The sequence below is a fragment of the Haliotis asinina genome, chromosome 3, assembly GCF_037392515.1.
Source record: "Haliotis asinina isolate JCU_RB_2024 chromosome 3, JCU_Hal_asi_v2, whole genome shotgun sequence".
Lineage (NCBI taxonomy): Eukaryota > Metazoa > Mollusca > Gastropoda > Lepetellida > Haliotidae > Haliotis > Haliotis asinina.
In genome coordinates, this window is record NC_090282.1 from 82,235,028 (window position 1) to 82,245,570 (window position 10,543).

A 10,543-nucleotide genomic window follows, 5' to 3' on the forward strand; every position below is an offset into this window, starting at 1 on the left:
TTGATGTATGTAATAAGCACCACCACACATGTATATGTAACTTATCCATGCCTGAGTGGTGTTCCATGGAACATTTTGGTCTAATGGGAGGAGTGGGCTTTGTTTCCGGAGCAGAAATCAAACCCGTTCAGTATTGTTCTGCAAAACTTGGTAGATATATTAATTAGAACCTAAAGTGGTGTTCCTTTTGCTATTTACAGGTTTTTGTGACTTATCATTTCCATTTTCCATGGAAACGTTTTGGACTTGGTGTGTTTTGTTTCTGGAGGACAACTTGAAAACTGCTTAATACCTTTCAGCAAAACTTTGCAGATATGTGAAGGAGACTTCAAAGTGGTGCCTTTTGCTATTTACAGATTTTTGTCATTTTTATTTTTCATGGTTTCCATGGAAATAAAGTCGCAAAAAAGAGAGATGGGCTTCTTTCAGGAGCATAACTCGAAAACCATTCACTATTTTTCTGCAAACCCTGGTAGATATATGGGCCAGAACCACTTGTCTTTAGGTAAGGTGTGTGATACCCAAAACAGTTGTTGCTATTTACGAACGTGTTAGAACACATGGTCGGTAACATGAAGCGCACATAAAATCTAAATCAAAAACTGTTAAACCCATCTCATCTTACACGGAATGAACTCTTGAGCATGTTGCATGCTTGCTTGGTGTTTATCTAAGAAGAGCCATATTGAACAAGGAAGGAGAATCCCAGGAAGATATATCTGAGACAGGCACAGGCAAGAATAAAATAGATAATGCATTGTTTTACACTGAATAATGTATTTCAATACATCCACGCCCTGAACTAGACTGTTGAAACACACACAGACACATCTACACATGGACAGCTGAAATCAACACTATGTACCTACACCCCAGGCTCGACAGTTGAAACGTCCGAGCTTTAAAACCGACAGTTGTGCTTGTAGTGTTCAGGGTGAGCTGACCGCGCTGTTACAGCCATGTAGCGACCAAAACACATACAATCATATAATCACACCTAGTAAATCAATAAGTACAGTTTCAATCACAACGGGATTACATAAAATAACCTTGGGCGTGAACTAAAGGACATTGTGCCGTGTCACATCTATTCTGAAGTCACATGTGTATTGTCATCATCCATTACCAGCTATATATGCTCGATGTCCTGCAGTTGGTGAGCCAAGTATATCGAATCATTTATAGCAACAGACATAATACATTTGTTAAACATCGATGAGGATGTTATTCTGATATTTGACAACCTCTTGTGACGCAGCGACAACTACTTTCCTGAAATATTCTTGCTGTAGCTATTTACTAACTACTCCCGTACATCGGTGGAAGGTTTTATAGAAAGAAGGCATCCTTGCGAAAAAGGGAAATGTCATCTTCAACGGAAGCTAGTGGTATGTGTTTTATAGAATAGATACTTGAAATGCTCTGAGTCTTTTCTTGGGTATCCAGTGTAGAGCATGAGTGTACAAAGCTAAGGGAATATTGCTGTCTGTTTGAGACAGTTAAGTCCTTTATGTCCCGTTTGTTAGACATTTGAAACACAAGTGTTACATTTGAATATGTATCGTAAACCCAGGATCATTAGTTTCGAACTCCTTGTGAGACGTGCTATACCTCAATATGTTGAATAATATCATCATTGCAAAATATGACATATTTTTCTCCCAGGTCTGTTCGATTCCGATATTGAAGTGTAGTAGCATTATATACTCAAGGGCGAAAGAAACGCCACCGTGACTTTGTCAACACAGCCACAAACAATAGCATTTTGTAACTTGTTACATTAAAAATAAACCTTTGTTACGAAACACAAATGGAACACCCTTGCATACATGGATACCAGAAATGGGCTTCACTCATTGATCTCGTGTGGGCAATCGAACTAGGGACTTCGGTGAGACGAGCGAATGTCTTAACCACCAGGCCACCCCCATCGCCCGCCAACACTACAATTACAACGTAAACAAGAAGTGTGGAGTGGGTTTAGTAATCATAGATTTCCAAGGATCGCATGTACGAAGTGTCGTTGTGGGTAGTCATTAGGTGTGTCATATCGAATCCGTCATATAGTGATGAAACCAAAGATATTGTTTAACGCAGGGCGAAAGCTGACTCACTGACACTCTTGAAACGTAAACCACGGCAACCAAGCCATGTATTTGTCCATCAGACACACTGTGTTCGTCAGTTTCTTGGCTATTCATATGTATTCAGAGGTGTGAGTAAATATATCCAGAATCTATTTTTAATTTCGATTCGTGCGAGAGAGAGTATGAAACCTTTCACAGCTACATGATGTGTAGGTGACGCCAGGTCCAGAAATCAGGGACCTACTCATGCATAAAGTGGGTTACCCAACCTTAAACCTGACCAGTTACAGTGACTGCAGCGTTGTATGACTGCGGTGACTGGGGTACTTTGCGGTACAGAAACATCTCTCCATTCATTGTATGTCACGTTTCGTCATGACACATTCCACTTAATTGTAGGCTGCGCAGAAGACTCCTCTGATAGCTCTGATAATCTTGTGGTGACTGTTCACTGTGTACCTTTCAGTGTATGATTTTCGATGGGCCACAACGTGGGAAGGTATGGGCGACACGGCAGAGCTATTGCAACATAAAGAGTTGGGCCGCGAGTTTCAGGCAAGAGTAGTTCACAATACCCGAATGAATCTGAAACTGCTTGGTAGACAAGTGTAGGGTATCTGTTATGCTCGGGGTGATATACTGTAGGTTACTGACATTCCACGCATTACGTTCCATCAACATGTCTTCCTTGAGTTTCTGCTTTCCGGGTTTACGTGACCCGTTGTTTAGGTGGGTGACTACTGTGTCTGTAATTTAGATTCGTGGCTTTGTGTATATGATCAAGTACACACCCCACTCAGTTTCCTAAACAGGGCGCGGAAACAACGGGCCCCTGTACTTCAGATTAAAAAATAAACCCTACTATAAACAAGAAATACCTCATGCGCACCCGTCCATCCCAAACCCGCCCTCAACCCTACGTGAGCTCTGTCCAGCCAACATCCACTGTCGCCTGCACTAGCCTCCCTACCCACATTTAACCAATGTTACTTAGCCACTCACTCCAACACTAACTCACTCACTCTCTCCAACACTAACTCACTCACTCCAACACTAACTCACTCACTCTCCCCAACACTAACTCACTCTCTTCAGCACTAACTCACTCACTCCAACACTAACTCACTCACTCTCTCCAACACTAACTCACTCACTCCTACATTAACGCACTCTCCCCAACACTAACTCACTCTCTCCAGCACTAACTCACTCTCTCCAGCACTAACTCACTCTCTCCAGCACTATCTCACTCTCTCCAACACTAACTCACTCACTCCTACACTAACTCACTCTCCCCAACACTAACTCACTCTCCCCAACACTAACTCACTCTCTCCAGCACTAACTCACTCTCTCCAGCACTAACTCACTCTCTCCAACACTAACTCACTCACTCCTACACTAACTCACTCTCCCCAACACTAACTCACTCTCTCCAGCACTAACTCACTCACTCCAACACTAACGCACTCACTCTCTCCAACACTAACTCACTCACTCCTACACTAACTCACTCTCCCCAACACTAACTCACTCTCCCCAACACTAACTCACTCACTCACTCCAACACTAACTCACTCCTACACTGACCCACTCTATCCTACACTAACTCACTTTCCTACGCTAAACACTCTGTCCTAGACTCTCATTAACTGATATAAACTGTTGTTATCCACTGATCCAAAAACCTATAAAAGAATTTTATAATGAATTATCGATGGAGTTTGAAAGCAGCCTTGATCGATGTTTCTGGTTATTTTCAGTCAGCAATGTTCAATTATCAGTAATAACAATACACCCTCATGATTGTTACATATGAAATGTTTTAAACGAATGAGGGTTCGTGGAAATGTTTTAAACGAATGAGGGTACGTGGAAATGTTTAAACGAAGGGGGGTACGTGGAAATGCTTTAAACGAATGAGGGTACGTGGAAATGTTTTAAACAAATGGGTGTACGTGGAAATGCTTTAAACGAATGGGTGTACGTGGAAATGTTTTAAGCGATTGGGTGTACGTGGAAATGTTTTAAACGAATGGGGGTACGTGGAACAGCCAAGTGGTAAAAGTGCCTCGTCGTCACCCCGAAGACCCAGGTTCGATTCCCCATATGGGTACAATGTCTGAAGCCCATTTCTGATGTAACCCGCCGTGATATTGTTTGAATATTGCTTTAATATTACTAAAAGCGGCATAAAACCATTCTCGTGCACTCACTCATTCACTAAACGAACGGAATGCCAGATCGGTGTAGTGAAGTTGACACTGTCAGGTCATACATGTCACAGATGCCCTGGTGCTGTGATCGATATTATGACTACAGTAGACACGTGTTTTCAGAACCTCCAGTCATCAAACTAGATCTGTAATTCTTCTGAAGTTGACTAAACCAGGGATAAACTTCAACAGGGATAGGTCACTCGCTTGCTTTCTTTACCAATTGTACTAATTAACGTATGCCTCGTCATGCTTCAGCGCACACAGTGACTTGGCTCGTTCCAAACCGCTGAAGTTGGGCTGGGGACGAGCCAAGTCACGGTGTGCGCTGAAGCATGACGAGGCGGTTTGGTCTCAGCCAGCTCAAATCTGTAATGTGCACAGGGCCGTGACTGAAGGGACTAACTGGAAATTCAATGGAAGGATTAGTCATAGTCTATTTCGACACTTGTAGGTAGTACAGGACCGCTCTCTCACATGACCATAGCAGTAAAAAGGCAGTAAGGGATATAAATCACTTCATGATATTTTATTCCACATGTATATGGCATTGACAAAACATTGTTTCATACATTAAGTCATCATACAATTTCATTATCAATACACACACAATATTTAAATTGCAATGGATTTCACTGATTTCATGCAATATGCATTTATTACAATGTAGATCACACTTGACATTCTTTAAACTAGATGGACAAGATGTGATACTGCATCAACATAGGGCATGGTGTCGCCATGGCCATTTCTGGAATGATATTTCAATGTCTGCAGCCCATGTTCGAGTTCACGGTAGGTTGTCTTGTTTGGGCCTGGAAATGCCCGTTAGTGTGCAGCTGGACAATTCTAATTTCAGTAAGAGATTGCTCACTTTTCAACACAGTCAGAGGTCTATATATGTTTGGATGGGGATGGTCAACAAGTTTGTTTAATGTACTGTGCCATCCCTCTACGTGGTTGGTAGTTCTGGGGCCGTCGTTGTTGTACTGGTTCCAGAATACTCGTGGTAAGCCTTCTACCCACTGCTCAGTCACGTAGTCAGCAAATCTGAGAACAGAGTCTACATGGGTTGGTCCAGAGTCTAAAGTCTCAAACCAGACATCATCAATAGATTCAGCTGGAACAAGTGGTAGGGCTGCTGCTCTTCTTACAAGTCTATGTACCTCTGGATCAGACTGGTACTGAGTCTGAAGGCCACAAGATTGGACTTTACGCCACAAACACTGAGTGTAGTAAAAGTAGCAGCCCTTAACTATTGTTGCTGGGAATACAGATTTCACAATATTTCTAGCTGCCGCTTCAAAGTCCGTAAACACATAAGACGGTACATTATCGGGAAGTTCTTCGCGGGTAACATTTAACAGTTTATTGTAGGTTGACTCTTTCTTATCAGTGTCCAAGGGCGGTCGTCGTGGTCACTCTCGGGTGGTAGTTAAGGATGGTGGACAAGAAACAGGGAGGACATGAGTCGGTGTTAGAGATGAAGACAGCAGCAGCCATGTTTTATTACTGTTTGGTCGAAGGATGGTCAAAATGGTAAATACAGTGGTAAACATGTGACAGAACGCACATCAGGACTGAATGGCCAATGATCCCGATGTGGAGACCCGCTCTGTCACTTACACACATATTAGAAGTCCGACGGCGATTCTTCATCGTCGACGTAGTCGTAGGTGGGGCGACGGCCTTGGCCGACACCCCGACTAGACGCACAATCCGTCCACTTCTGTCGATGATCTAGTCTCCATGGTTGGTCTTGCTGGTTGGTCTCGCTGGATGGTCCCGCTGGATGGTCTCGCTGGATAGTCTGTCGACTGACCATATCAGCCAGGTTTTTATACACAAGACCATTACGTCACATTGTGCAAGGTCACTGGCCCATGCACATGTACACACGTATGATTAGGCGACTTAAGGAGGTGTCAATTGACATGTATTGATAGCGTTTGAGAATTAAGGGTCCTGCCCGGAGGGGGGTTTATGATAAGAGGGGATACACCGAATGTTTGCCGAATACATTACATAGACAAAGGGGATAGAATTTCGGTGCACTTTGGACTTATATTGAAACAAATAGATTGTTTGAATAAATGAAGTTTTAAGGAAACTTATTGAAATGATTTAGTCTATGACATCAGGAAGCGGAGCATCGACCAAGGGAAACACCGTCGATCATATCATGGATAGAGAAGAGTCGGCAGAACAGGGATGGAGCTGACTGAAAGGTGCCATCGCAGAACCCGGTGTCAGCAGCAGTCAGTTGTCGCAAGTTATCACTTGTGGCAAATACGATGATATTGTCGTTGTCGCCATCTTCTTCGAGAACAAAATTCTCCCCGGATGAGGTCAGGCGCCAACGTCCTTTTAGGTTGATGTCTTCACGTCTGGTAGGAAGAGTTGGCAGCAGCTTGTGTCGTTCTCGATAAACAATGATGATAATAGACCTCACGAGAGTCATCTGTCCACTCTTCGTTGTTCAAACCCGTAGACAAAAATAAATAATAGTAAATGTCAAGTAAAACAACTAGATATAGATATAGATATAGATATAGATATAGATATAGATATAGATATAGATATAGATATAGATATAGACATAGATATAGATATAGGATACAGATATAGATATAGATATAGATATAGATATAGATATAGATATAGATATAGATATAGGATACAGATATAGATATAGACATAGACATAGATATAGGATACAGATATAGATATAGATATAGATATAGATATAGGATACAGATATAGATATAGATATAGATATAGATATAGATATAGATATAGATATAGATATAGATATAGATATAGATATAGATATAGATTATTCTCATGATGATCGTAATGTGAAACTGGTAGAGAATACACATTGAGTTTTCATCTTTAAAACTTTTGTGTGTTTTGTGTAGAGATGTAGATCTGGACTTCTATTTCTTCTAAATATTAATAATTACATAGTTTACATACCTGCGGGTTCCTCATTGTACATGCGACTATAACTTTGAGGTACCGTGGATCTCTGATCATTATACAGTGCATGAGACAATAAGTATGTCACAGGGTACAGTCCACAACTGTTTCCAGAATCTTTCAATGACATTTCCCACTGTTACTTTTCTTTCTTTGTGTCGCGAACCTTCTTTTGTTCTCAAGAGAAGCACTTTGGGAAATTCTTTTTCCTTAGTTGCCTTAGGTTGAATCTGAACTTTTATTCTTGTCACTTGCCAGATATAAAAAGATGATTACAACAAACAAGGTTCGGGTTCTCCTGTCAGTCAGGCTGGTCGGGATCCTCATCACGTCAGGACCCATTCCTCTTACCCCTACCCTAGACAACGCCTAGGAACCACTGACTAGTCGAACCCACGAAAACATTTCTGTCAGTTTAAAGACTCCACAGGATTGCAGCCTTATACATTACCCAGAGTGTCAGAAAGGCTGTGTCTCGGCAAAAAGTACGGCTATTCTTCCAATGTCAGTCAAAAGATTGTGAGGTACCAAATCTAAGGCACAACGGGGAGTCGGAAGACTTGATACTTGGGATACAAGCGTGACATGTCCAAAGCGAGGCCCACAGATTTACCATGTTTCTTCTTCATTCCAGTATCTTACAAATCCAGTTGTAAGTATATTTGTATTAGTGTTATTGAAAAAAGACAGAGTCATGTTTGTTGACATGGATGCCACTGAGGCTGCCTCTTCCAAAGTATTTTTTAATGATATTTTCTACACGTTTGCAATAGCATCTACCCCGAAATGCTGCATCTAGTACAATAAATATGTTATCAGTTCATAAAATGTGTTCATCTTCATCACACTAAGTGTTATGCCACTTTCAATTACTGCATATTTCAGGTTATACCATGAATGGACGTCTGAGTGATAACCATAGCCATGATGAAGACTTTAGTGAACTGTTACAGGATACTGTGTATACGCTGAGGGCATCCACGGACATGGTGTTGGGCAGTGTCATTATAGTCATTACATAAAATCATACACTAATGGTTACGAGTTTTCCTTTTCCCCTTTCAGCCAACCGACTTTATACAAGCGAATGCCACTGCGGTTTTGCTGTATTCCTCAACACACTGCAGGTAGACTCCCATTGAAAACTTGAATTTGTGCTGATCTGATGTGGCATTTCGCTGCGCTGCCGAAGTCTCACTGTTGTTGTTGTTGTTGTTGTTGTTGTTGTTGTTGTTGTTTTTGTTGTTGCTGTTGTTGTCGGTTTTGTTTACATGTAGTCTGATCAGTTTGTGTGACTTCTACTACCTGGAAGGTTTCAGTTTGAAGTCAAGCGAATCGTTCTTTGAGAGCATGGGCAATAATTACTACAGAACTCTGAATTCTACGGAAACGTCCTAGTGCCACAGCCTGATTTTTTTAGCCCCTGATTAGGACTTAATATTTCCTAATTAGTACTTAATATCTCCTACTTAGGACTTAGTATCTGGTACTTAGTACATAGTATCTCCTAATTAGGACTTAATATAGGACTTAGTATCTACTAATTACTACATAGTATCTCCTAATTAGGACTTATTAACGTTTAGAGGTTTGCACTGGATCGGAGCAAGATAGTTGCCTTCGTTGTCTCAACACTGGTTGGAACAGCGTTTTTAATTGGCATTGGTTTTCATTTGTCTGCGCCATCACTGTATTGGGATTCTTGAGAGGCATTTAGAAGTTGCTGAATATAATAAAACGAGTATACTGATGACAACTTCTTTTTATTGTCTTACACGACGTCTCAGTTCTATTTCTACCCCTTCTTCAGGTGCTAGAGACAGGAGTGCAAGACATGTTATATATAACAGTACTTACAGGAAGAAGACAAGTACATGTATATACAAACAAATCACAGAAGACGGATCAAATGCAGTTATAAAAACAACGATAACAGGGATTAAGTGAAGCCAGTTAACTTATGTGTACACAGCAGAGTCATATACAGATAATTAGATTTACAGGAAGCCTGATGTGTGCATGTGTATACAATCAATGAGGTGGATGAAATAGATGTTATATAAACAATGATGATGGGGAGATGTAAACACAGCAGAGTGATATACAGCTGATTAAATGACATCAGGGGTGGCTTTTGTGATGTTCAAGGCACTGACGAGATATACACCTTGATCTCTATTAATCTCTAGGGTTAATCTCCTGATGTTGATGGCTTCTAGCAGTTTTAGTTTGCACCAATCGTGAACATTGGTAGCCAGGATGCTAGTCTGTTGCCAGTCAATGGAATGGGTGGGGTTGTTTTTGATGTGCTCTGAAAGGGCAGATTTGTTGTCGGCCTTTCCAACTGATGTTTTGTGTTCTTCTTTTGAGACGTATATTAAATGGGCGTTACATTTCTCCAACGTAGCTACCGCCACAACGGCAGTTTAGTTGGTATATGCAGCCTCAACAGTTTTGCATAGTCTGGTTGCTGGTACCTCGTCCATTTGCTTTAAAGATGGTCTTCAGAGTGTTGTCCAGACCCTCACTACCATCAACAATGCCACCCTCAACGACAAAAAGTTCAGCAATCTCCAACACCAAGCGGTAGTCAACACCTCCCATGGTAGCACTACAATCTCCAACACCAAGCGGTAGTCAACACCTCCCATGGTAGCACTACAATCTCCAACACCAAGCGGTAGTCAACACCTCCCATGGTAGCACTACAATCTCCAACACCAAGCAGTAGTCAACACCTCCCATGGTAGCACTACAATCTCCAACACCAAGCGGTAGTCAACACCTCCCATGGTAGCACTACAATCTCCAACACGTTTCCGTAGAATTCCGACGTTTATCGATGTAATCAAGAGTACACTGCGCTCTAATGTAAGACAAGATAGCACATCAACTGTGCGTTGTGTTGTTATTTAAGACAAGAGAGCACATGGCGTCCTTCCTACAACGATAGTAATAATTCTACCGCCTTTATCAAATAAATCATATTTTCATATGTTCGTGTTGTGGAATTCTCGTGACAGCAGTTGACACAGGTGGCCACAGATGAACCGGGATAAAGTGTTTCTGTCCTTGTGCCTTACATAGGGAACAAAGACTGCCAGTGTTATCAATGATAAGCTACAGACCTAGCTACTGGTCCATCACGGCATGCTGCCTATTTTTATCGGCGTTGCGCAACACCGGCTCAGCAAACCCATCGTATCATACATCACATTATCTCGCCGCCATAGTTAAACTGTAGTTTTCTTATTGACA

The 10,543-nt window shown here is 41.6% G+C and overlaps 1 protein-coding gene across 1 annotated transcript; it reads right to left on the reverse strand.

The window, feature by feature from the left end:
- Positions 1 to 4,619: 4,619 nt before the first annotated feature.
- On the reverse strand, positions 4,620 to 6,764 carry LOC137279087 (uncharacterized). Its single transcript, XM_067811562.1, has 3 exons — positions 6,473 to 6,764; positions 5,244 to 5,648; positions 4,620 to 4,708 (listed from the first exon to the last, which is right to left on the reverse strand). The coding sequence occupies exons 1-3, from the start codon at positions 6,762 to 6,764 to the stop codon at positions 4,620 to 4,622; spliced, it is 786 nt and encodes a 261-aa protein (XP_067667663.1).
- Positions 6,765 to 10,543: the final 3,779 nt, after the last annotated feature.

What these genes read in the sequence shown, in the direction of transcription:
- LOC137279087 (XM_067811562.1), bottom strand. Translation starts at nt 6,764, where the DNA reads ATGACTCTCGTGAGGTCTATTATCATCATTGTTTATCGAGAACGACAC. An exon ending in TATCCATGATATGATCGACG is followed by an intron (nt 5,649 to 6,472) that starts GTGTTTCCCTTG and finishes TTACCCGCGAAG; the next exon opens with AACTTCCCGATAATGTACCG. An exon ending in CCACGTAGAGGGATGGCACA is followed by an intron (nt 4,709 to 5,243) that starts GTACATTAAACA and finishes TTGAATTTCCAG; the next exon opens with TTAGTCCCTTCAGTCACGGC.